The sequence below is a fragment of the Sapajus apella genome, unplaced genomic scaffold (genome assembly GCF_009761245.1).
Source record: "Sapajus apella isolate SASKATOON/1434 unplaced genomic scaffold, GSC_monkey_1.0 scaffold18, whole genome shotgun sequence".
Classification (NCBI taxonomy): domain Eukaryota; kingdom Metazoa; phylum Chordata; class Mammalia; order Primates; family Cebidae; genus Sapajus; species Sapajus apella.
The window spans coordinates 31,298,635-31,326,303 of record NW_022436958.1 but is presented as its reverse complement, the minus strand read 5'-3'; the positions used below and the strand labels follow the sequence as shown (position 1 = coordinate 31,326,303).

Genomic DNA, 27,669 nt, shown 5'->3' with positions numbered 1-27,669 from the left:
TTTTTTTTTTTTTTTTTTTTTTTTTTTTTTTGTCTCTGTCTCCTTCAGCTCTGCTCTGGTCTTAGTTATTTCTTGACTTCCGCTGGCTTTTGAGTTTTTTTGATCTTGCTCCTCTAGCTCTTTCAATTTTGATGATAGAGTGTCAATTTTCGATCCTTTCTCGCTTCTCTGGTGGGGATTTATTGCTGTAAATTTCCCTGTAGACACTGCTTTAAATGTGTCCCACAGATTCTGGTACGTTGTGTCTTTGTCTCATTGGTCTTAAAGAACATCTTTATTTCTTCCTTCATTTCCCTGTTTATCCAGTCGACATTGAGGAGCAGGTTGTTCAGTTTCCATCAAGTTGTACCATTCTGAGTTAGTTTCTTAATTCTGAATTCTAATTGAATGCCCTGTGGTCTGAGAAGCTGTTTGTTATGATTTTCGTTCTTTTGTATTTGCTGAGTGTTTTACTTCCAATTATGTGGTCAGTTTTAGAGTAGGTGCAATGCGGTGCTGAGAATAATGTATATTTTGTGGATTTGGGGTGGAGATTTCTGTAGATGTCTATTAGGTCCGCTTGGTCCAGTTCTGAGTTCAAGTCCTGGGTATCCTTGTTAATTTTCTGTCTCATTCATCTGTCTAATATTGACAGTAGAGTGTTAAAGTCTTCCACTATTATTGTGTGGGAGCCTAAGTCTCTTTGTAGGTCATTAAGAACTTCCTTTATGTACCTGGATGCTCCTGTATTGGATGTGTATATATTTAGGATCGTTAGCCTCTTCTTGATGCATTGATCCTTTTACCATTATGTAATACCCTTCTTTGTCTCTTTTGACTTTGTTGGTTTAAAGTCCATTTTATCAGAGACTAGGATTGCAACTCCTGTTTTTATTTGCTCTCCATTTGCTTGATAAATCTTCCTCTATCCCTTTACTTTTAGCCTATGTGTGTCCTTCCACATGAGATTGGTTTCCTGAATACAGTACACTGATGGGTCTTGACTTTTTATCCAATTTGCCAGTCTCTGTCTTTTGATTGGGGCATTTAGCCTATTTACATTTAAGGTTAATATTGCTATGTGTGAATTTGATCCTGCCATTTTGATGCTTGTTGGATGTTTTGCCTGTTAGTTGATGCATTTTCTTCATTGTGTTGATGGTCTTTACCATTTGGTACGTTTTTGGAGTGGCTGGTACTGGTTGTTCCTTTCCTTGTTTAGTGTTTCTTTCAGCAGCTCTTGTAAGGCAGGCCTGGTAGTGATGAAATCTCTCAGCAATTGCTTGTCCATAAAGGATTTGATTTCTTCTTTGCTTATGAAGCTTACTTTGGCTGGATGTGAAACTCTGGGTTGAAAGTTCTTTTCTTTAAGGATGTTAAATATTGGCCCCACTCTCTTCTGGCTTGTAGGGTTTCTGCCGAGAGATCCACTGTGAGTCTGATGGGCTTCCCTTTGTGGGTAACCCGACCTTTCTCTCTGGCTGGCCTTAGCATTTTTTCCTTCATTTCAACCCTGGTGAATCTGACGATTATGTGCCTTGGGGTTGCTCTTCTTGAGGAATATCTTTGTGGTGTTTTCTGTATTTCCTGGACCTGTATGGTGGCCTTCCTTGCTAGGTTGGGGAAGTTCTCCTGGATAGCATCCTGAAGAGTGTTTTCCAGCTTGGATTCATTCTCTCCGTCACATTCAGGTACACTTATCAAATGTAGATTAGGTCTTTTCATATAATCCCATATTTCTTGGAGGCTTTGTTCATTTTTTTTCACTCTTTTTTCTCTATTCTTGCCTTCTTGTTTTATTTCATTGAGTTGATCTTTAGTCTCTGATATTCTTTCTTCTGCTTGGTTGATTTGGCTATTGAAACTTGTGTATGCTTCGCAAAGTTCTCATGCTGTGTTTTTCAGCTCCATCAAGTCGTTTATGTTCTTCTCTAAGCTGTTTATTTTTGTTAGCATCTCATCTAACCTTTTTTCTAGGTTCTTAGCTTCTTTGCATTGGGTTAGCACATGTTGTTTTAGCTCAGAGAAGTTTGTTATTACCCACTTTCTGAAGCCTGTTTCTGTCAATTCATTAGATTCATTCTCCATCTGTCTTTGATCCCTAGCTGGTGAGGATTTGTGATCCCTTGGAGGAGGAGAGACATTCTGGTTTTTGGTGTTTTCATCATTTTTGTGCTGGTTGCTTCCCATCTTAGTGGCTTTATCTACCTGTGGTCTTTGTAAATGGTGACTTTTGGATGGGGTCTCTGAGTGGACGTCCTTTTTGTTGATGTTGAAGCTATTTCTTTCTGTTTCTTAGTTTTCCTTCTAACAGCCTCCTCTACTGCAGGACTGCTGGAGGTCCACAACAGACCCTGCTTGCCTGGGGATCACCCGCAGGGGCTGCAGAACAGTAAGGGTTGCTACCAGTTTCTCCTTCTGTTATCTTCATCCCAGAAGGGTACCTACCAGATGTCGGCCTGAGCTCTCCTTTATGAGGTGTCTCTTTGGGTATACGGGGGTCGGGGAGCTGCTTGAGGAGACACTCTGTTGCTTATAAGAGCTCAAGTGCTATGCTGGGAGCTCTGTTGTTCTGTGCAGAGCTGCTTGGCAGGTACCTTTAAGTCTGCTGCAGCGGAACTCATAACCGCCTTTTTCCAGGTGCTCTGACCTAGGAAAGTTGGCTTTATATTTAAGTTCCTGACGTGCTGCTGCCTTTTTTCAGAGATGCCCTACCCGCACAGAGTAGTCTAGTCACAGTCTGCCAGTAGAGGTGTTGCTGAGCTGCCGCAGGCTCTGCTCAGCAGCTGTGCGAACTGCCTTGGTATTGGTGGATGCCCTTCCCCCCACTGAGCTGGACCATCCCATGTCCAGCTACGCTTACTGTGAAACTGTCAATCTAGAGCTTTTCAGATTACTTGTTTTGTGGGGGTGGTACCTGCTGAGCCAGATTGCCTGGCTCCCTGTCTCAGCCCCTTTCCTTTCAGTTGAATGGGTGGCTCTGTCTCCCAAGCATTCCAGGCACCAGTTGAAGTGGCCACCCAGATATGTGTAAGTTTCTGTGCGCCAATCCGTGGCACCAGCCATACTGAAAACTCATGGTCCTTTTCGGCCCAGGAATCTCCTAGTGTGTGGGCAGTGAAAACTTGTTTGGAAATGCAGTGAGCACTCACCCTTTGCATTGTTCTCGCTGGGAACTGCACTCTGGAGCTGTTCCTGTTCGGCCGTCTTGGATCCTCCTGCCTGAGCTTTCTTCACCAGCTTTCTCAACTTTCAACCATGGCAGCAAGTTTTATTTTATTTTTCCTGTATGGACCCACAGTACTGTGGTTTTGGTCATGGTAAAGTAGCCACACTGATTTGGGCTAATCCCAGAAAAAAATATTTTGAGTTATACATTTTTCTTTGGTAAAGCTGACCATGTCGACTTAATGTAAGAAATCTGCAAAATAACATTGAAATTCCTCAGTCATTTCCGTCCCCTCCACTTTTAACGGACAGGAATATTCACTGTTACACATTTATTTGCCCATTAATTGTAGTAAATGCGAAGGCTAGGAAGGATATTGGTTCTGTTACTGCTTGCTTTATAGTATAAGCAGTTCCTTTGTGTTTACAATGTGTTATGTCCAAGGAGAGAAGGTGAGTGGCAGGGTGTAATGTGGTAAGGATTTTGTAGGTAAAGAAAGAGATGTTCATGGTTTCAAGGGCTGAGATGGGAATTATCTTAAGGACAGCACATTAGATATCTTTGCTCACCTTAGCCAGCTCAACCACAAGGTTTCTTTCCAACTCTGAATGCCATGACTGATCATAAGCTTACTGAGCACAGTCAGTACAGTCCTTCATTTCTACATGATCTCTCTTTCAGAGTCTGGCACATTGCCTTCTGCTAAGTATTTGCCCTGTATTTGTCTGAGCCGAATGCTTTTTCTTCTTACTTCACTTTACACTCACCTGTCAGTGTAACACGTCTTACTTCCTAGATAGACGTCATCATGTCTACCTAATTAAATGTACTGTTAGATATTCTGCTGAAGTTTAAAAAGGCATAGCTTATATATTTTTTAAATTTATGTTAACTTTTTTAGAGAAAGGGAAGGAAAAACTAAAGATAAAAGTTCTTTCATTTGCTTTTACTGACTACCGTTTGGGATATTTTAGAATTGAAATAGTAGCTATATATTTGTTTTAAATTATTCTAAAATTGAAAGGAACTTGTAAGCAAGCATGTTAGTGATGACCCATCAGGTACTGAAGTGAAATTGAATCATCTTTTATGTCCCATCTTGCAAAGCAAAAGCACCATCACAAGCGTTCTTATTTCTATCTTTTGAAACCACTCAAAGGCAGAAATCTTTTTTCATTCATAACCAGTCAAAAGCATGAACAACCCTTCTGGATACAGGAGGTTCCCAGGCCAACCTCAAATCATTAACGACCAACTTTGATACTGGTTCCAAGTCTTTCAAATACATGGCTGTTTGGCAGCCAGATCCAAGCTCTGTTTTGTAAAAAGCCTTTTCACTTCTCTGTTCAGGTCATTTTTAAATGTTTTATTAATGACCACATCAATGGGGTGAAGGAGGTCACGATGCTGAGATGCAGATAAAAAATGAGTATTGTGATTTTTTTCTCCCAGTTGGCTCAGTGGGAAATCCTATTAGTGCTCTAAGAAGTTGTATAATTAGCATGGCATCCGCTGCTCATTTGGTGAGCCAAACTGGTTTTTAATGTTCAGAATACAAAACATGGAAGTGCCATCTTCATAATGCTCCATGCTGTCACTGTCGCCAAGAGCGTTTCTGAGTGATCAGTCATCATCTGAGCGATGATGAGAGCCACAATTAAATAGCACCCTGTGTTTGGAGCGCTGTTCCTTCAGGTATCCCTCAGTCCAGTGAGTTCCTGAATGGTGGAGGGTGTGTAACATCAGTGCCATGTGTGCTCTGTCTTCTGGTGGAGAGGAAAAGAGTTACCAGAAATGCTGGCTAGCCACCACTGAAATGGGTGCTTTTCTTCCATCCTTTCTTTCTTGGAGACTTCCTCCAATTTGACAGACAGGGTCACATACCTTAAGCATGTTTCAGTCGTCTGCTGTATCTTCTAACTTCACATAAACTAGGCTCTTTGATTTGACCAAACAAAGCCAAGACTAAATTTATTTATAAGGGAAAGGATTATAAGATGGATAATCAGAAACGTTCTCAGATTCTCATGGACTTATTTCACTCCCTGACAATTAGCAAGGTAAGTCAATCCCAGTGACCAGTCTTTTTGTTTCAAACTCCAAGCCAGAGTGTCAGTCTCCACCTCCACGTGATCAGGCATTGTTTACTCAAGCAAAGCTGGGCCACTTGAGGACATGCAGGGGCCTGCCTCCCCCAAATCTTGTTATGTGTGTTGGGTTTATGGCTAGAAGCTGCTTGCTGTAGGACTCAGTGGAGGATTTGATACCCACACTCTTGCTGAGGATATGTGAAGGGATGAGAAAGAAAAGATTTCAGGGCAGGGACTAAGCTGGGACTTGGAGACACAGCACCTGAAGATTATATGTATTGTTGATGTTTTTTCATTAACACTCACTGTGCCTGTGGAAGGCACTGTCTGTGCCTCCTCCTCTTAGTTATGCCATGAAGTCGTCCCTTTCACTACCTTATTTTACAGATGAAGAGACAAAGACTTGGAAAGTTAAGTAAATTGCCTCAAGGTCTCATAGCTTGTCAATGTTACAATCCATGTTTAAACTCCAGAATGTTATCTCCAGAAACCAAGGAAAGAAGGCTGAGTGGGCCTAAGCAACCAAGTACTTTTTGCTCTCCTTTGACCTGTCTTAGAACCAACTATTTTTTTTCATGAAATTATAGGAAAGGAGGCAGAAAGGAGGCTGTCACATGGAGTTATGTTCCCCTGCCTTCTCTGTTCAAATAAAATAAGTGTATCATACACATTAGAACAGCCTGAAGCTCAGTGCTTAGGAATAGCATTTTAGAGTCATAAATGTAAAGCTTTTGTAGCCACCCAGAGCTCTGCTACATATACTGAGGCCAGACAGTCCACAGCTTCTGTATATTGAGTCTTATCTGAACTGAACCCACCATCCCAAATGTTGACTGTTGGCTCACTGCTCATGAAGAATACTTTCTTAACCAGAAGTCTCTTCAATGTAGCAGAACCCTTTACCTTTCTTAGATTTCTTCCTAATGTGACATTTCCCCTATTGAGCATAGCTGTGACCTGCAAAGCAACTTAAATGCTCTCAGACAGAAACTAACTTACTTACTTACTTTCTTTCTTTTCTTTTTTTTTTGCATGTTACTTGGGTATTTATTAAGGGTTGCTGACTTCCATACCTAGAAATGTTGTCAAGTATGCTTACATTTAATATACTGCCATGTAGCAGGTAAGGAGGACTGTTACATCCCTTGATTCAGTTCAACTTTATGAATATTTACTGGGAATGTACTTACGTTGGCACACCCTATGCCAGGCTCTTTAGGGAAGAGAGACTACCCAACATCTTAGCTCCTCTGACCCATCTCTAGAATTCTGTGTATTTGCCAGAAGGTTTATAATTGTTCACCTTTACCATCCCTTTATTTTTCAAATGAACATCAGCAACCCGGCTTTTTCTTACATCAAATAATTCTCTTAAATTAAAGTTGACAAAGAATCAATGGTTATTTTATTTTGCCTCAGACATAGAGGAAAGCTCTCCTGTATGTTACCTGTCAGGGAAAGGGCCCTCTTATCTTTTCCTTCAGAGCTTCTTTCCTCTCTCCAGTCCCAGGGGCACTGTTTTATAGGTTTTTGTTTTGGTTTTTTGTACCTTCTTTCTGAAAAGCACATCTGTCTCTTTACTGTGAAGAGGCAAATAGCAAGTTATTTGCAGGACGCACTATATATACACTTCTGAAGAGTGAGAACTAACTCTTCTTTAGCCTGACATCCTTTATTAAATTTTCACTCAAGTCAAGAGGCCAAGAAAAATAAGTTAGTCTTAAAAATTGGTCAGAAATCAACAATTTAGGTAAAGATCAGTCACTGAAGAAACCATTATGAAGGAAATTCTTGGGTGTATCTTTTTCATTAGTTATTCTTAGGTAAGGAAAACATATCACCCCCACCATCTTGTTAAGCCCTTAACTTGGTGTACAGTGACACCCCTGGGAGTTGCTTATTCAACATTCTCAAAGAACGAATTTTTCAAATCATCAAAATGTGAGTTATGGTTCTAATCATACAGATCCCATGACTCATAAACAAAAATCAACTTTATTATTTGACAGTCGCATGGCATGTATTTAAACACTGGGAAAAAGTGTTTTGAGCATCTGAAATGAGATGAGATAACATAGCCATCTGTTTTTAAGTCTTGTCCTTAGATAGGTCCTTCATGGTGTAGTTGACATTGCATCATTGAAGACTGTACTTCATGAATAAGCCGAAGGATTTTTCCACTTTGGGCAAACTTCAGGTGCTTGGAAATTTCTAATTCGGATGGCTGATATCTATGCCAAGTGATTGATGTCATTTTATTTACTTTCTTTGGAACTGTGGAAGGGATGGTTTCTTCCCAAACCATTGCAATGACTGTTACAAGTTAGTGCTCCAGAGGCTGAGAACAAATTTAATTTTTACCAAAGGGACAAATGGTGACTTTTAAATAGTTGCCAGAATCAGATAGTATATTAGTTTGCTAGGACTGTCTTAAAAAAGAACCACAAACTGGGTCTATCAAACAATAGGACTTTATTTTCTCATAGTTCTGGCGCCTAGAAATCTAAGATGAAGGTGTCTAAAGGTTTAGTTTCTCCTGAAATCTCTCCCTGTGGCTTGTAGAAGGCCTTCTTGCTGTTCTCACATAATTTTTCCTCTGTGCAGGCACATGTCTGTATCCTAATCTCTTCTTATAAGGACACCTGTCCTGTTAGATTAGGGCCTATCCTAATGATCTCACTTAACTTTAATTACCTCTATAAAGACCCTGTCCCCAAATACAGTTACATTCTGAGGTACTGGCTATTAGGCTTTCCACTTGAATGTGAACTGTGTGTTCAGCCCATAACAAATGAGAAGGGAAAAGGCTTCATGTGGTGGCCACTTTTCAGGGCCTCTCTGTGTTAATAAGAGTTGTGCAGGCAGAACAGTGGTGGGGCTTAAGAAGGAGTGCCCTTGGGACACAGATAAGGCTGAGCTTCAGATTTCCTTTCTCTGACTTGAGGGAATCTTCAGATTTAAAAAGAAAATCGATTTTGTCAAAACTGACCTGGAAACAGTGTCAGGTATTTGTCTTCTCTTTAAATCCTATCATGCAAATCATATCCCTGCTGGTACCCTTCCCCTTCATGGAGGTGTTATCCAAGGAGGGGCTTTCCAAGCTCTGCTCTCAGCTCTCAGGCACCCATCTTGCTCTTTTCCAGGGCAGGCCAGAGGAGTTTCAGTCCTGTGAGTGTTAGTCATTGGAGAACCACATAACCCCAACCTCCAAAAACAAGCAGATGCATTTCTTTTTCTTTTTGCCCTGAGAGAATCTTTGGATTTTTGGTGTGTTTAGACATTCTGCATGAAAAGTCCTGTCCACATTCAGTCTCCTGGCAAGTGTGCCCTGAGGTATTCTCCTGCCTGGATGTTTCCTTCAGATATACATTAACAACCTAGCAAATGCCTAGAAACAATGTTATTTTCTGTGCAACTATATATTTTATAGTCATTTGCTGAAGTAATTTCAGAAAAGTCCAACTTGATGATTTATAATGGCTTTGCCCAAGGGTCATTCATCCTAGACTGCAAATGCAGTTACATACAGGCCGTTTACCTTAAGTGGATCAAAAGGGGAAATACTTGCTCCATCTCATTCATCATTAAATTTAATTATCTTACGATACCACCCGTGGAAAAGTCAGGGGGATTCTGCTTGCATTTCTACCCTGGAGGACACTGGCATTAACACTTCTTACTAATTAGTCCTTCACAGTTTTTTCCTTTGATGAGTGATCATTTTCCTTTTATATTTGCTAATTTTTAATGTAATTTCCCCTGGATTTGATTATACATATACATTAATAGTAAAATTACAGGACTAGGAAAATTTCTATTTCTGTGATTTCCTGGCTAAAGTTTAAAGAATGTATTGTCTGCTCATTTTATATTTTTTTTGTGATTACATGCAGATTCTCTATGGCTAACTCACTTGATTAGTCACACACGTACACTCTTTAAAACATTTAAGCAAAAAAAAAAAAAAATGTTTCTTTCCTATTCTGCAGCAACAAAATTGGGAGATTAGCTGAGTACATTTCCAGGGTGTTGGCCAGACACAGAGCTTCCTCTGGAATTTGCTACACCCTGCAACCCACTGTCTTAGGTGTTAGCTGCCAGCTTTCCAAGAGAGGACATAAGCTAGTCTCCTACATGTTCATGACAAAGTGTTACTTCCGCTTCCTAAAGATGGTTTAGCTAAGGAGAAGGATCTATGTCTAATCGGTACATAGACTTTCAGACCCCTTCAAATACTCATCAGAGAAAGCAGTCATGAAATCGCCCTTTGTAGCATTTGACAAGACACTTTTGGGGCCTCAGGAAAAAATCTGTATAGGCCATCCATTTCTGCAGGTTCCTTGAGCTCCCTCTGTTGAGGTAAATCATCAGTAAACAATGTACTTCCGATGTATTATTTCAGCTCCCAGCAGAAATGCCATCACTCAGGCAAGATTTAATATTGTGCCTTCAGCACCTGGGAGAAAAAAACTTTCATCTTTTGCACCATATGGTTGAAGACATTTATATGAAAAAAGTTTCTGTCTTTTGTAACACAGAGTTGAAGACATTACTCAGTATCCCTTATCCCTTATAAAGGGGCTTCCATAATAAAACTCTTCTTGAAATTAATGCCAAGATAAACAAAATCTGCTTTGCATGTTTCTTTCTTGATGAAGTGAGAACTATACTATGCAACAGTTTCCCTTTTTTGCCTTAGTTACAGGCAAATAAAGCTAAATCCAGTGCTCAGTTGAAGTAACTGGCATCTCAAGTATGTACTAATGTCTCTTTCTGCATTCCCTTTAATTATTTTCTGTTATTTTTAATAGCAAAATGTTCAGTAATGTATTTAGTTTAATTTTCAAACTATTTAACATCCTTCTTGCAAGAATTAAATGGCAAAGACCGTAATTTTCGCTGGTAATTAGAGTTTGTAACAGTTTGTGCCTTAAAGATGCAAACTTCTATTGTCTTAAAAATGCATTTCTCTCAGAATGTACCAATGCATGCAGCTCCACCCACCTCACCATATACTGTTCAGTTGGTATAAATACACCTAGTAAGACATGATGTCTAGGTTCCATATGGACACATATTAGGTTCATGTCTTAGAGATGCCTTTACATTCCTTTTATAAAGGACTGAGCATGTTGGTTTGGGAGCCTCATGCATGGGAGGGAGGTATACATCACAGAAACAATGATGAGTCTGTGAGTTCTCTGCAGTAAAACCCACCACACCCTAAACTTTGAGGCACAAATAATGTTAATGAAGGTTGGTTCTATATCAGTTAATTAAAAACAAAACAACAAAAAACAGTGTTCTACGGAGACCCTTACATTGTAAGCATGATTAATATTTTTTCCTGCTATGAAAGTGTGAACTTTGACCAGACTATCATGTTTCTGCTCCTACCTGCCATTTACATGAATGTAATTTTTATATGATTATTCCTTTTCCCATTTGCACCATAGGTGAAAAAAGTTCAATAAATATATTCACTAGACATCCTCAATGCTGAAAAGGACTGCTTGCTCCACATGACAATATAGTTCCATAATCTTGACAGGAAGCAGCACCCTTACACAATGATCTGGTCTCTCCTGGTTTACACAGCTGGGATGTAACACAAGTGACTTTGTGCTGTGTAGGCAAAACATTATTAAAATTTTATGTATTCCGATCTGAAGTAAATATGACAAAATGTTACCATTTAAAAAATTCTGGATGGTAGGCACATGTATTCATTTTATTACTCTTTGCATGTTCCTGCATGCTGAAATGTTTTTCATAATTTTTGAAACTCTTATATAATAGAGAAAAAAAGAATCCACCATGGTTGTTTAGGTTGCAGAGTGGGTAGGGTTGGGGAGAGGAAACAGCCTGGCCCTTCGCCTGGCAGGCATGGAGATTTTCCAGAGGATTCTGTCAAAGAAAATCTCCTTAACTTAGTTTGGATTACTTCTGGATGAAAACCGTTTTTTTGTAGCCAGAGGAGTCTGTTGTTTATATTTTTGCATGCAATTTATTCATGTGTCAGCCCTGGACTGAGTATCAGAAATCTCTCCATGAAAGGCTTACGTGTGCACCTCTAATGTTGGTGACGGCTATGTGAAATCCTGTGCAGCCAGACTGTTTGCTCCCTGCGGGCTGCAAATCTAAAAGGGTCCTTCAGGCTGTTAGTTAGCCAGCGGGAAGTGTCAGAATCCTAAGCCTATGGTTCCAGTTGCAGAAGAACCTGCAGACAACCAATGTGTGAGGCAGAATTCCTTAAAATATGTAGATATCTTGTTTGAAGAAAACCTTCTGTGTGTTCGTGTATGTGTGTGTGTGTATGCACACACGTATGCATGTACATGTATGTACATGTGTGTGTACATGCATGTATATGTATCACTTAGTCACTGCTTTTGTTGTTAAAGGGACAGTGTGACTTTCTGATCTATTTGACATGATTTGGGGCAGCGTGATGCTGTGTGGCTTCATGTAGACTAGAATTCCGGATGCTCCTGACTACATTTTCTAGGCCAATAGCTTGTTTCTGCGTGTGTGGAGGAGTAGACTGAAAGGAATTTCCACTTTTTAGAAGACTCACGATCCAAAAGACACTTTTGCAGCAAGTCAAATGTAAGGGCAGGGGTTTGGAGGGGAGGGGAAAGTATGTGTTTCGTTTCTTATTCTCACACCCCTGGGGCCTATGGCCCATGGTAGATGGAGACACACAAGTCCAGGAGAGCTTCGGTTTCATGCAAGGCTGTGAGCCACAGTACTGATAGGTTCAGTCATGGTTCTCAACCTTTAGAGCCACAGATAGAGGGCACAAACTGTTTCGTTTCCCTACCTTACCCATCCTCCAATCTCAACAAACTTAGTGGTTCTTTTTTCCTATAGCATATAATACTTTCAAAAATCACAAAAAACATTTCAACATACAGGAATGTGCAAAGAGTAATCAATACACATGTATCTACCATCTAGAATTTTGTGCCTGTGTGTGTGTGTAGAAACCACATCTCACTATGTGTCCCAGGCTGCTCTCAAACTCCTGGGCTCAAGTGATCTTCCCTCCTCAGCTTCCCAAAGTGTTGGGATTATAGGCGTGAGCCACTGTGCCTGACCTAGAATGTGTTAAATGGTAACATTTTGTCATATTAACTACAGAGCTGATTACATAAATTTTAATTTCTGCCATCATACCAGTCATGGAAAACACTTTCCCACCTATAATGTGTCTCACTGCATGCAGCAATTCTTAACTGGGTGCAGGGGTATAATTGGGGGAAAAACATTCCTTTCAGAGATTGCAGCTCCTCTCACCCTGCCTGCGGTTTGAGAGCCACCAATCTAGATTAAAGAGCAGTGGTTTAGAGGTCCCGAGTCCGAGGTTCTGTTGTCATTTCTGCCATTAATGGCTCTTGGCACAGACCTCGCACCTAGTAGATGATCAATAATGATTTATGGAGAATGGCATGAATTAACCAGCTGTGTTATCTTAGGCAAGCCACTTAATCTCCTTGGCTTCAGTTTCTTCACCTAAGGAATCAGAGAAATGGATTAGGTGACCTCTAAGGCCTCTTTCAGTTGTAAAATTATATGATTCTGTGATTGGACCTTTACCTCAGAGGAAGATTAATTTGACAGGACTGTGAAGGATGGATCAGAGTGAGAGCCAAGAGAGGGGAATATACCTTTCTCTGAATTAGTTCAAGATTTCCTTTGCTACTACTATGTTTTATGCACTTAACTTACATTGTGTTTTTCCCTGTAGTTTACATAGACTGACCATCATTCTGCAAAGATCATAAACTCATTAAGGACTGGAACTATGACTTTTCTCTCCTATTTCTATGTGCTTCAAAATATAAGGCCTAATCATGGCTTATAGCAGTAGCACAGGGTTCAGACAGTGTTTTCACCCACTCGTTAAACCTGTGAGAGAAGTGTTATTTCCCCTTTTTACTGCAGAGGAAACTGAATGTTGGAGGGGACAGTGGCTTACTGAATGCCGTTGCTGCTGTGTGGATTGACTCCAGATTGGGCTCAGCTGACCAGTCTTCAGTTCCCGGTGGAATCTCTAGTCCTGATGCAAAGATTCTGCCGTAGGAAGGCCCTGGGATGAGCAATGACATGGCTTCAGAGCAGCCTTCAGCTTGGCCACAGGAAGCTGCAGCTTTCTCTTCGTGGCTCTTTTGCTTCTGGTCTTTGGTTGTAGGTCCCTTCAGCATATCCTCATACTGGCTCCACTTTTCATGTCTTATTCAGTACAGCAGTTTTCCCTCAGGGCTGCACATTCGTCCACCAAGGATTATTCCCTGAACAGCAGCTCCCTCAATCTTTTACAGCCCCTTTTCCTTCTGCTGTATGTCTTTAGCTTTCGCAAGAGCTGTGTATACATGCGTATATGTGAGTGTGTGTGAAATACTCTTTTTCAGTCATTTCTTCTCATCTGTGGTAAATGATGGTGGCCTGACCTTGGTCAGTAGCAGTGAAGTATGAGAGAAATGCATGATACGAGAACTCTTACAGAGGTATAACACTCAGGTCTTGATAGTGGACCATCACCATCATTTACTGTCATAAGGAGCCAAGGAAGGGAAATGCATCTGAGAGAAAAAGTGATACATTCCATTTTGGAGATGCTGTGCCTTTTGGTGTCTTTTTAGACGCAGCATTGAGAGATGGGGCAGTACCTGAGATTGAGTTATGGATTGGAATTAATCATCAACAGAGAAAATGAGAAGGGGAAATAGTGAAGGCTGGAACATTAACATTGAAGAGACAGCCATACAGAGGTAGAGGAGTGTTTGGGGCACACAGCGAAAGGGCAGATGGGGAACTGGAGGAGACTGGAAGAAGGTGGTGTCACAGAAGCCAGGGAGAGGCACTTCCTAAAAGCCAGACTTGTAAGCTCTGCATTCATTCATCTACTCAACAAATGCTATCTATGCACCCAGTAGGGGGTAAGGGATGTGCACTGATAAAGATAACATGTAACATTTTTAAAGTTCCAGCTTCAGTTCAGCTTCATTGTTCCGACTGTGATTTTGGAGATATTCTTCATCCTTTCTAAGCCTCAGTTTCCTTGTCTCTAAAATAATAGAGGATAAGAACAGTTCTTGCTTTAAGAGTTGCTTTGAGTTTGGAATGAGATAGCATATGTAAAACATCAAGCGTGTCCAAGAAGATAGGAGATGCTGTTGTCTTAGTCCATTCTGTGCTAATATAACAAAATACTATAGACTGGGCAATTTATAATGGCCAGATATGTATTGGCTCTTGGTTCTGGAGGCTGGGAAGTATAAGATTGAAGGGCTGTACCATCTTAGGGTCTTGCTGTATCATCCCATGGTAGAAGAGCAAAGAGAAGCTGAGAGAGAGAGCAAAAGATTAAACTCACAGCCTCAAGCACTTTTAAAATTGGCATTAATCCACCTGTGAAGGTGGAGCCCTCATGACCTAAACACCTCCCATTAGGCCCTACCTCCCTACACAGTCACATCAGGGATGAAGTTTCTAACACATGCTTTTTGGGGGAGACATTCAAACCACAGCAGCTATGAATTATTATTTCCTTCTCTCACAGTTGAGGAAATGGGTTACAGAAGGGCAAATAAATAGTTTGTGGTTTTGAACTCAGACCCCTATCTGCACAGGTCACATTATCTCCTCATCCTGCCCAGGCGGCCTCCTGGTGCAGAAGTATCTGCCCAGCTCTGTGGGAGCCACAGTCAGTTTCTGCTCCTAAGACTCCGGCGATGGACTTTGGTTCTGTGCCCAGAGTAGAACAAGAGGCAAGCTAAACTAACAACTGTAGCAAACCACCATGGCACATGTTTACCTATGTAACAAGCCACGTTCTGCACATGTACCCCAGAACTTAAAGTATAATAAAAATTAAAAAATAATTTATTATAAAATAAAATTTTTAATTTTTATTGTAAATAAAAATTTTAAAATGATGCCCTGACTGATTCCTCGCTGTTTCAAAAGCCTGTTTCAAAGGCCTCCATTCTACTCCCGATAGCCGGATATAGCCTAGGAGTTGAGTGTGTGGGAATCCCTTTGGAATTCCCTGGATACTAACAGCTGCACCTACACCTGGAAATTGAGGGTAAAGTGTGGAAGAAGAGGGCTGTTGTCTGAGAAATCCTCTGCTGCTTAGGAAAGAGTGGCTGCTCCTGGGTGTCTGGGAACCACTATTCCTGCCACCCTTACAGAGACCCTTGGTGGTGTTGCCAGCCTCAAAGCTTGGGGAAATAGTTGCCTTTCATCCTCATTTGAGAGCATCCCTGCAGTGGAGGGTACACAATGCCTGTGACAGTTACTGCTTCTGATGCTCTTTGACAGTGAGTGGCCTTTGGATTTCTACCGCTTTAATCACATCTGGGTCTTAGAGTGTGAGTGCCCTCATACTGTTGCTGGCATGGGCTAAGAGACAGTAATGTGAGGCTGAAGAATGCAGATAGTTCTGAGCCGACATTTTGGCTTTGGAGCCCTCCAGGAGCAATAACTCTGTCAGATTGTCCTGACACGGTACATTAAGAGGTGCAGATAAAAGCTACATCCTGTAAAATATATACTTCAATCACACCTGCCTTCTGCACCTTCACCACCGGGAAGGGATGATAGGTATTGACTCGTGTTCTGCATCACCAGCCTCTTAGCCAGCTGCCTCTTTGGATTGTTCATTGTGTTACTTGGAGATGAATTGAAAGAACAAGGAGAAAAACTTGATGCATGCCAGTCTGTGTCTCTGAGCTACTCATGTTGAATGGACATAGCAAAAAAAAAAAAAAATTGTTAGCACTGAACATCAATTATTACTAAACATTTTTTAAAAATCAGGCTGGGCATGGTGTCTCACACCCGTAATCCCAGCACTTTGGGATGCTGAGGTAGGGAGATCACTTGAGCCCAGGGTTTAACACCAGCCTTGGCAAATTAGCAAGACCCTCATCTCTACAAAAAATTAAAAAATTAGCTGGGCATGGTGGCACATACCCATAGTTTAAGCTACTCAGGTGGCTGATGAAGGAGGATTGCTTGAGCCCGAGAGTTCAAGGCTGCAGTGAGCAGCAAGTGCACCACTGTACTACCTGGGCAACTGAGTGAGACCTTGTCTCTAAAAAAATACAAAAACTGGAAAAAAAATGAATATCAAGTTTGTAAGTTTATGAATTGTATTTTCTTTTAGTTAGGTTCCAATGGCTTTATTTTTCTTTCCCATGATTAATTTCTCCCATGCCTTCAGTCTGTGGGTCAGTGTATCATTTATATGACTCTTTTTAGTAGATCCAAGTTTACCATTTCAGAAAACTTCATCCCCAGAAGTAGGTTTGTGTATTACTCTCAGAAGTTATATTTTATATTTGACTCCACTAATGAATGGTAGCAGACTGAATCTGGTCCACACATTAGTGTGAACATTTTAAAATTAAGTATCAACAATGAAAACTATGGAGTGTCAGATAAAGTTTCAAATTTATTTTTTCTTTGACAAATCTGAATATTGAGCAACATTGGGTACAACCTGTCTGGCCATAACCTGCAGGCACTGAATAATGGTTGTCCCCTTTGGATGGGGAAGAAGCTTTGTGGCTGGCACGGTCCATCTCCCTGGTTATTAATATACTCGGATTTATTCAAAATTCGGTGGGGAAGAAACTTTGCGGCTGGCACGGTCCATTTCCCTGGTTATTAATATACTCGGATTTATTCAAAATTGCTGCAATGGTGCTTACAAATGGTGGGTAAGAATAGAAATGGGTACAACTTAAATGAAGAGGAATTTCACAATATCTGTCCAATTACAAATGCATATATCCTTTGACAAAGCAATTCACTTCTAGACGTTTGTTTTTGTACCCATATATATTCCAAATGGCATACACACAAGGTTATTTATTGAAGCACTGTTTATAATAGTGAAAAATTGGAAACAGTCTGTTCGTACAATGGGAACTGGTTAAAAAAAGACTATAGCATCCCAAAGGAAACTAGTTGTAAAGAAAAGAATGAGAAAACTCTACAAATTAATACAGAGACATTCCAAGATGGTATTATGTTAAAAGAGAGGCAAGGTACAAAACAATGGATATAATATGCTATCATTTGTATTCAATATATGTGTATATTTGCCAGTACATGCATAAAACATCTCAAGAAGTATGCACCAAATTGATAAAACACTGATTGCCCCTGGAAGGGCAACCAGGTAGTTGGGTGACAGGAGTGAGAGGGCCAATTTTCACAGACTATTTAATCCCCTATTGTACCTTTTAATTTTTAGACTATATGATTGTATCACCTACTTAAAAAAAATAAATGCCCTGCCTGAGTTCTGTATGCATTTGCATTTTCAGTGCAATGAGCTGTAAGAGACTATACCTTACCAAATTTAAGAATTTTTATTTTAGGATTAAAAGGATTTTTAATAAGAATTATCAAAGGCAGCCTGGGTGCTGAAACTGTTACTCTCAAATTTTTATCATTTCCTCTATAAAGTTGCACAGACTTAGTTTCTGCCCTTAAATCATACCTGTTTTCAGCTTCCCTGAAATCAAGTGTCCTGTGCCATATCAATTAAAGTAAATGTACTTTCAATTAAAGGTGTTAAGTATGAGTCTGAAAAGATTAATTCTTTATAAAATGATGACCTTCAGTAGTTTGCTCCAATTAGGCATTTTCCCAACCATATTTCCTCTTGATGGGACAAGCCTACTACTCACAATCAATCACTATGATCTTTTCAAAGGCGAGTATTTTAGGTTCAGAGTCATAAAAGAATGACTTGACTGCCCAGCCTCCATAACTTGAACCACAGTTGATACAGACAGAGATTATGGGTGTTGGATATTACTTTTGTGTTATTAATATCTGAAGCATCAGGATGTGCATAATGATATTCTGGGTACAATTCCTACACCTCTCTTCTCATGACCTCACTAGAATAAATTTATTTAAATAAGACCGATGGAAAGAAAGAGAGGACATGAACAGTGACACAAATTAATATCAAACCAGATTCCTCATTGTTTCCTCCTGTCATTTTATTACTAAACACATTATAAGTACTTGCCTTCCTCTTGGTGTTTTCTTATTGGACTACTTTAGTTTGAAGTGAATCATTGCTTATACGTGGCACAGAAAACCAAGACTATTAAGGAAATGAATGGTTGGCAGCTGTTTTATGGTAACATGCAAAATCTTGGGGAATAGTACAGCTTTCTCTTACAAGTTAAAGGAATTGAGCATTTCCGTTTGTATTTGGTAGCTCCAGTATGGAATTACTGGCCTTCCCTCAGCCATTCATTACATTTGTAAACTTGGGGAAGCCAGTGAACATAGTCATAAAAAATGGAAAACAAATAATACCTCTTTGCATATCTCAAAGGTTAATTATTGAAATTAAATAAGATTTTATATATATATATATATATATATATATAAAACATATACATATACACACATATGTATGTGTGTACATTTATATATTAGTGTTACTTAAAATGTAGTCCAGTGACCGTGAGAGTCCTTGAGACCCCTTCAGGGAGCCCATGAGGTCAAAACCATTTTTATAATAATATCAAGAAATTACTTGCCTTTTTCACTCTTTAAACATATTCAGTATAATTTTTCAATGGCTGTCTCTATGACATTTGATATTGCAACAGATTGCAGAAACAATTTTAAGATTCTAGCTATCCTAAGCCAGATATTATAGAGGTTTACAAAAATGTGAAGCAATGGACTCTTTTTCACTGAGTTGTTTTTATCTTGAAGAGGAAAGTAATTTTCCATAAAAAATTATATTAACATATAATGGGTTGTCATTTTCAAATAAATTCATACTTTTTAAAAAATTAACCTGTTTTAATTTCTAATACAGTAAATTTTGGTAGATACAGTCCACAAAAACAAAAACTCTTTAGAGGTCCTCAGTAGTTCTTAAGAACATAAAAGGATCCTAAGACCAAAAAGTTTGAGAACTGCTGACATACATGGAAGCACTATGTAAATGTGTAGTGAGGACATTGGGAGTTTATTAAGAAACTTTGCCAGGTGTGGTGGCTTATGCCTGTAATCCCAGCACTTTGGGAGGCTGAGGCAGGCGGATTACTTGAGGTCAGGAGTTGAAGACCAGCCTTGCCAACCTGATAAAACCCCATCTGTACTAAAAATACAAAGAATTAGGTGGGTGTGGTGGCACACGCCTGTAGTCCCAGCTGCTTGGGAAGCTGAGGCAGGAAAATTGCTTGAATCAGGAGGCAGAGGTTGCAGTGAGGCAAGATTTTGCCTCTGCACTGTAACCTGGGTGGCAGGTGACAGAGCAAGACTCTACATCGAAGCAAAGAGAGAAAGGGAGAAAAGTGAGAGAAGAAAGAAAGAGAAAAAGAAGGAAGGGAAGGAAGGAGAGAGAGGAAGGAAAACAAGGAAAAGAAAAAGAGAAAAGAGAAAGAAAGAAAAGAAAAAAGAAAGAGAAGAAATTTTAGCTGTTGAAACAATGCAGCACACAAATACTCCTCCCACCACAGGCACCAGGGCAGGGTTCTTTAGTCTGGGGTCCAAGATGATTTCTGAATCCTCTGTAGTTATCTACAGTTTTGTGCATAGGTTATGTGTGGTAGTCCCTTCAAATCTTTGCAAGGGCACGTTTTGAAACTGCTATGGATATCCGAAACTAAAGATAGTACTGAGCCCTCTATGCACTATGTTTTTCGCTCTACGTACATACTTATGATAAAGCTTAATTTATAAATTAGGCACAGTAAGAGATTAACAACAAGAACTAGTAATAAAATAGAACTTACAGTAATACAGTGTAACAAAGGATATGTGAATGTGGCCCCCCTTTCTCAAAAGATTTTGTACTGACATGGGCAGCTGAAACTATGGAATGTGAAATCACGGATAAAGGGGGACTGCTGTATCTACTTTCTTTTAAGGGTGAGGATCCACAATCTTCACAGTTTTTGGATTTCCACAGGTCCTAAAAGAAGCACAGCTACAGGAACTGCTGTAGTCCCTGGTCCCATTTTAGCCCTGAGGGGAGCAGTGATAAAGTCAAGGAGACACAGGTTTCCCACCTGAGGGGAGATGCAAAGTTCAGGTCCAAGGCTCTCATGTCTGGGCGTGGGCTTGGGCATGTCTTGAGTTTTTGGCCCTTTATTTCTCCCTGTTTTGCTTATGGAAAGGTGTGAGATTTGGGCTGGCTTTCTAGACACCGAAGAAAAGGGCATTCTTTCAGCGGGTGCCAGGCCCTGTGTATCCTTGTGGGCCTCCTTGCTCTTAGTGTGGTAGGATGTGGTAGGACGTAAAGAACCAAGATCAGGCTGTGGACCAAAAAGGGCCCAGAGACTGGCTTCATTGTGGTTTGGGCACAGTTCACAGAGACCAGGAGATTTTACACAGAGCTTTAGGGTGTGAATGCCCAATTTCCCGGCGCCTCAGGAGGATGTTCGGGAATGGGTATTCAGGCCATCTCTGTCTCTGTCTTAGACCCTTTCAGTGGCTGCACTAATACTAGTTCATGTTTCCTATGGGAAATTGTTTGTTTGTTTGTTTTTAATGAGACAGAGTCTCACTCTGTCACCCAGGCTGTCACCCAGGCTGGAGTGCAGTGGTGTGATTTTGGCTCACTGCAACCTCTGCCTCCCAAGTTCCAACAATTCTCCTTCCTTAGCCTCTTGAGTAGCTGAGATTATAGGCACCCACCACCACCCCTGGCTAATTTTTGTATTTTTAGTAGAGATGGGGTTTCACCATGTTGGCCAGGCTGGTCTCGAACTCCTAACCTCAAGTGATCCACCCGCCTCAGCCTCCCAAAGTGCTGGGATTACAGGCATGAGCCACTACGCCTGCGTCTACTGCAATTTCTTAAGATGTTTTTATTAACCTTAATTCTAGCATCTGTTGAGAGATACAATATTTTAGTGTTCTTACAAGAATTTAAAACTAATTATAGCTCACTGCCCTTATTATCATTCTTTTAAATTAATATGAATGAAAAACTTATATCTCAGATATTTATATATTTCATATCTCCCCAGTACCATTTAATTTTTAAATTGCATATACATTTGTATTTTTTGGTTTTATGTATGCCTTTACATTACTAAAAGTTTTACATATTCAGTGGGCAAAATGTTGCAAATTGACCACTGAATATATAAAACTTTTAAATTTAGATAAAATTTTAAACTGACAAGTGCATACCTTGTTCTTGGTGTTTTGCTGCATTATTTAATGTGTAGTACTTCTTGAATTCTATTACTGAGGCCATCTTTCCTGTTTGTTTCACTCATAAAAATAATAAAATACTATTTTCAAGAAAAAATATGGAAAATGCAGTGGATACCATTTATTTTAGACTAAAGGCTTCTGAAATTTTTAATTATGAAATTATATTTAAGGTTTCCTGTTTATGCAGATTTTATAAAATGAGCGTTTTGTTTTTGGAATTTTGTGATATAAGCATATTTATGTAAGGTAAATTCAATCAAATTAAACAAATTTCTTCAAATTAAACAAATCAAATTAAATTATTATTGTCATAACTATCTTTTCCATTTAACAAAATATTTGGAGGTTACCTCAAACTGTAAAATGTTATTCACATGTTAGTAGCATCTTGTAAAAATCTGAATACATATAGTTCAATTAAACTCTGCTTTCCCAGACTTTAATGTGTTATATGTTATGTATTTCAGAAACTCCAGAAAGGAACTTAATGACATACGATTTGAGTTTACTCCAGGAAGAGGTAAGTTTTAATTGAAGTTATTATTTTATTGCCTCAAAGAGCATTGCAGAAATTGATTACAGGCATGTGGTTGTAATTTGCTATATAAAACTGCTTTGTTTAAAAATGAAGGAGGAAAGGAGAGATAGATGGAAGGAAGGATTTTTGATACTCCTAAGGATTCCAAATCAAACCACTACTGACTACATGAATCTCAGTGATCCATGCAGCACAATATACATACAAATATGTTAGATTTATTAGCTCAACCATGAAAATAAGTGTTACTATGGCAATGCAATCCCTAAAGGAAATGACGATGAATGTAATGAGAAGCATACAACAGTCCTAATGAGGGTTGAGCAGCAGACTGTGGGTTCATACAAAAAGGTAACATACTTTGATTCTGTGATCTCAGTACAGATTACATGAAGCCTCTATTGGGGACTGTTTACTAAAATTTTGAAAACTCTGAAGTATAAGAACTTTCTAGCTTGGTAGCTGGACCATCAGTAAACTCTTTGACCCACCTGCAGTTATTGGAAGACACGAACTCAGTTGTCCACAGAAGCTAAAGTGAATGGCGAGCACTTGGGGAAACTGGAGGATTTCCTCTCTAAATTCACTCATGTTCAGTTCTGTTTTTCTGTTTTACAAAGGCCACCTGCCAAACAAAATATTCCTTGGCAATACTTGACCATAGGCTCACCAGTCTCTGATTGCTAGTATTCTGTAAATGCAAAGATGTCAGGATTCATGGAATATTTGAGTTAAACTAAAATATGAAATGTCTTTTAAAAATAAATATACAGGCCAGGCTTGGTGGCTTACACCTATAATCCCAGTACTTTGGGAGGCTGAGGCAGGGGTATCACTTGAGGCCAGGAGTTTGAGACCAGCCTGGCCAACATGTTGAAACCCCATCTCTACTAAAAATACAAAAACTAGCTGGACATAGTGGCGCATGGCTGTAGTCCAGCTACTTGGGAGCCTGAGGCAAAAGAATCGCTTGAACCTGGAAGGTAGAGGGTGCAGTGAGCCAAGATTGTGCCGCCGCACTCCAGCTTATGCAACAGAGCAAGACTGTGTCTCAATAAATAAATAAATCGACTTGAGGCCTCAATGAATGAATGAATGAACGAACGAACATAAGGCCCTAATGGATTTGCTAATTGATGTTTCTTTCTGGGGATATCCATCTTTGACAATTTAGAGTTGGTTTATGAAATTGTACAGCACCAGGTAGTATTGTCAAAAAGCTATCTGTTTTGTCATAATATAAAAATATTGCCAGGCCATGCTGTGATGAAATCCAGTAATTATATAGTAAATGTTTCAGGTACAGCAAGTAGAAAGAACAGATTCTTATTTTAAGGTTGTTTCTTTTTATCTGATTGTTTGAAATTGACTATGGCAATGAAAATCCATTTTAATTTTAAGAGGTAACAAAGAAGTGAATATGAGCTCAGGACTTTTTTGGGTAACATGGCCCTGTCAGCATTACTGGGCCATTTGCACTGGCTTTGGCACCTGCCTATGCAACATTTAGATTACCAGTTCCTGCTTCTGTTGCGCAGACAGAACCCATAGCATTGTCTGCCTAATGACAGCCGGCCTTCACTAGGCAGCAGAGCACAGGCCCGTTATTAACAGAAGCACTGTGCATATATCACTACACCTCTTTACTATTGTTGCTGTCTGTATTCCAGACTTTGCTTGCAGTAAATCTGTGCGTAGCCCACATGCTAATTATGCTTGTGCTGTATATACACATGAATAAGTATATATGGCATAAAATGTATACAGGTATTGATTGACTTATGACCTATGCAACTTACAACCATTCGACTTTACGACCACAATCGCTAGCCACGACTGCTCTGCGTCTGGCAGTGCAAACGTTGCCCAGCTGGGCATACGACAGTGTGGACCAGCTTCCGGCAGCGCTACCATCTTCGCGTGCACCATTTCAACTGTTATCCCAGACTCGGTACAGCAATTTGTGTTTTGTGTCTTCGATATTTTTCATCAAACCCCTCCCAATAAACTTCTTATACATTTCGAAGCAATGGACCCAAACATCGAACAATTTGCAAGGATTGAACGGATGGCGCACGATGTGTTTCGTCCATATCATGAAATTTATGAAGAAAAAAAGAAACATACAATTCAGACAAAGCTCACCATGTTTATGAAAAAACCAACTCCGGTAACCCCAACTGCTGCCTCAGATGACGACATCAACGATCCGCAGCCAAGCACCAGCGGCCAATAAAATGTTTCATACATGTTTATATATTTTGATATGTTTTGCAATTGGGAAAATGTTTCCTATGGTATTTTTTATACCTGTATTTTGTATTTTTGTATGCACCTGTGTTTTGGAATTTTGTATGTTTTGCAAATATTAAACCAGTTGTACTGGTAATGCAGTGTTTTACTTAAACCTGACGAATGTAAAAATAAGAAACAAAATGGTGTAGAGATGATACAAATGGCATAAAATGAACAAAGAAAATTATGATATATAACAATAATGAAAGAAAATTATGATAAAATACGACTTAAAGATTTTTATAACATCATTTTGCACTACTGTACATATAGCCTACTCAACTTATGATCAAATCATGTTAGGACTGGTCTGTTGGAACCAATCGTGGTTGTAAGCCAAGCACTAGCTGTAACATAAACACATAAAATATTCTCTTTCCTCATTTGAGGACAAGCCCTTTGTGTTTAGTATGCCCTATATGCTATGGAAACCAGATAGATACTAATACATGAATATTTATCCTGTTTAGACATGAGGGATGTTAAACAGCTTAAAGAAAAAATAGATTACTAATGAAACATGAAATAACAGTTATTTCACATTTCCGTTTAAACTATTACTGGTATCTTACTTACATGCATACAAAATGACTGCCTAATGGCACACACACAGATACGGAACATTTCCCATTTGGACCAGCCAGCAGTACCTGTTTCCCATTTTGGAATGACTCATCTGGTGCCCAGGAGTCCTGAAAACAGTAGGACATGCTGTATGCTTGAATCATTTGGGAATGTCAATCATTTTGGTACTGTTTTAGTGCTATTGCTCAGTGCGACTTTGATTATTTCATTTTTGGCTACATTCTGTGATTATAGCTCCTTACTTAAATCTAAGATCTTATTGATATTTTAGAAATGATGGGTAACACATCCAAATGCTTCAGCAGATGATCAATCAGTAGAAATATAGCAAATGACTGCCTGCTATCTGTCCAATGCCTACTAGGTGTTAGGCTCTTTAATTCAATACACTTATTTTCCTAACGATTTGGGTAACATCCAAGAAGATGCAGATTATGAGGCTGAATGTTCTAGCTGCTTCAGAAAGCTAAATCATATTCAGAGTAGAGCCTCTCATTATGCTACCCTAACTTCCATGATTATGGGATCGTTTTATCATGAAGAGACTTTATAAGGTGGTTTTTGTTTTTTTTTTCTTTTCTTTTTTTTTCAAACAGACAGGGTTTCACTCTGTCATCCTGGCTGGAGTGTCGCGATCACAGCTCACTGCAGCCTTGACCTCCTAGGCTCAAGTGATCCTCCCAGTGAGCCTTCCAAGTAGCTGGGACCACAGGTACATGCCACCATGTCCAGCTAATTTTTTACTCTTTGTGGAGACAGAGTCTCCTATGTTGCCCAGGCTGGTCTCTAACTCCTGGGCCCAAGCAGCCATCTCACCTTGGACTCCTAAAGTACTGGAATTACAGATGTGAGCCACTGTACTAGGCCAAGGTGTGTGTTGTACTGCTGACAAAAAGGACAAAGCCTAAAACAAGCTCATCTTAATGGAACTTTAGTAAGATTCCTATGTATTTCTTTGCCATTTACTTCATTTTATTCCTTTTTATTATGGCTTCATTATGAAGTGGAATCAGTAAAATGGCAGAATACCACAGTTTTTCTGGAAGTATAAAGTGTAAGGTGTGTTTCAAATGAGCTTTGCCTGCTGCATCATCATCACAGTTACCATTTATTGAGTATTTGCCATGTGTCAGACCCTGGGCAAGCTTTTTAAACCCTAAGAGTTCTGAAAGACAAATGTACCTCCAGCTGCACACTCACATGTATATGCACACATGGAAACACATATACACACATACACATACACACACACACACACACACACATCAGCCCACTTACCTAGTCACCACATCTGAAGCACAGATGAAGTAAGGAAACACAGTTCATGTTTAGGGCAGCTTTTAGTGTCACAAACTGCAGTTCCATGTAGATGCTGGTTTGATTTAGCAGCTGTACTTTCAGGTGCCCCCAGACTTTGGAAGACATTTCTGTCAAACCCCCACCTAGAGTGTTACAGCCTGCTGAACCAGTTTCTTCTTATCAAGCTACAGTTCTGGATATTTGTGAGAATATCTGAAGGCACTGGGGACCAAGTCAGCTCCCTTGTAAAATCATGGGGGTTTCTAACAGTTCTTCTGAGCACATTGCAATTTGTCAATTTCTCTTTACAAAGCCTTCAAGTAGATTACAGTGTTATCATGTTCATTCGTAACCTTTCAATTAAGTAATTCCAGCTGTATTCACTTGCCGAAGCCTCTTTAGTCCCATCCTTATGAGATTGCCAATTCCTGTCACTTATCATTGAGAAAGTATGTTATTTTATTCAACCACATTTTTCTAAGACAATGAATCTGTTGCTGTCAGATGATCAATGTCATGTTAAAGGAGTTTCTTAATAGCATACATTTAAATAGCTCATCTTAATAGTCCAACAAACTCATAGGCTATTTGTACCAAATATAAGGTTGTATCAGATGCTACCCATTCAACCTTTCCCATAAATTCACTTGGTAGCTTCTAATGATAGAAAAGGATTGATGATGGTGGGTGGGATTAACCTTGGCAGGAAAGAAAAGCAGTGTCATAAGGAACAGCTATAACTTCTGAAGGTGCATTTGAAGATTAAGTCATATAGTAGCCAGAGGGCACAAGTTTTTTAGTTCACCAAAAGTGGAAAAAAATAATTTTGTATAACTTCTGTTAAATAAATAGCAAGATGTAAATGGCATGTGGCAAAATGTATTTCATGTTGCTTCTGATTTTCTCCTGATAGAGTCTGAATTGTTGAATTAAAACTCATGGGTGATTTTAGTAAATGAAAAATATATATTTTATATTGTACTGAGTTGTTTTTATGTTACAGTTACTAATACATATTCATTTCACATTTGGACAGATACGGCAGATGGTGTATCTCAGGAGCTCTTCTCTGCTGGCTTGGTGGATGGTCATGATGTAGTTATAGGTAAATTGTTTTTTAGTATGCACTGTCATTTTGTTGGTATATCAAATGGAAATGTGTTTGGAAGCAAAAGTTTTCATTAAGGAATAATTCACTCTGAATACTTGAAGAATTCTTCCTGAATTCTTATCTTTTATGTAAAAGTATACTTAAGAATCATATTTGGGCGGGTGCCATGGCTCATGCCTGTATTCCCAGCACAGTGGGAGGCCAAGGCGGGTGGATCAACTGAGATCAGGATTTCGAGACCAGCCTGCTCTACCTGGTGAAACCCTGTCTCTACTAAAAATACAAAATTAACCAGGCATGGTGGTGCATGCCTGTAATCCCAGCTACTTGAGAAGCTGAGGCAGGAGAATTGCTTGAACCTGAGAGTCAGAGGTTGCAA

The 27,669-nt window shown here is 39.5% G+C and overlaps 1 protein-coding gene across 1 annotated transcript in view; it reads left to right on the top strand.

Annotated features, from left to right (window-relative positions):
• The window catches only part of STK39 (serine/threonine kinase 39), a 317,234-nt gene that overhangs the window by 225,243 nt on the left and 64,322 nt on the right, over positions 1 to 27,669 (top strand). Inside the window, exons 15-16 of the mRNA XM_032286623.1 lie at positions 21,930 to 21,982; positions 27,216 to 27,284. Coding sequence (XP_032142514.1) covers positions 21,930 to 21,982; positions 27,216 to 27,284 — 122 coding nt within the window. The remainder of the gene's footprint in view (positions 1 to 21,929; positions 21,983 to 27,215; positions 27,285 to 27,669) is intronic.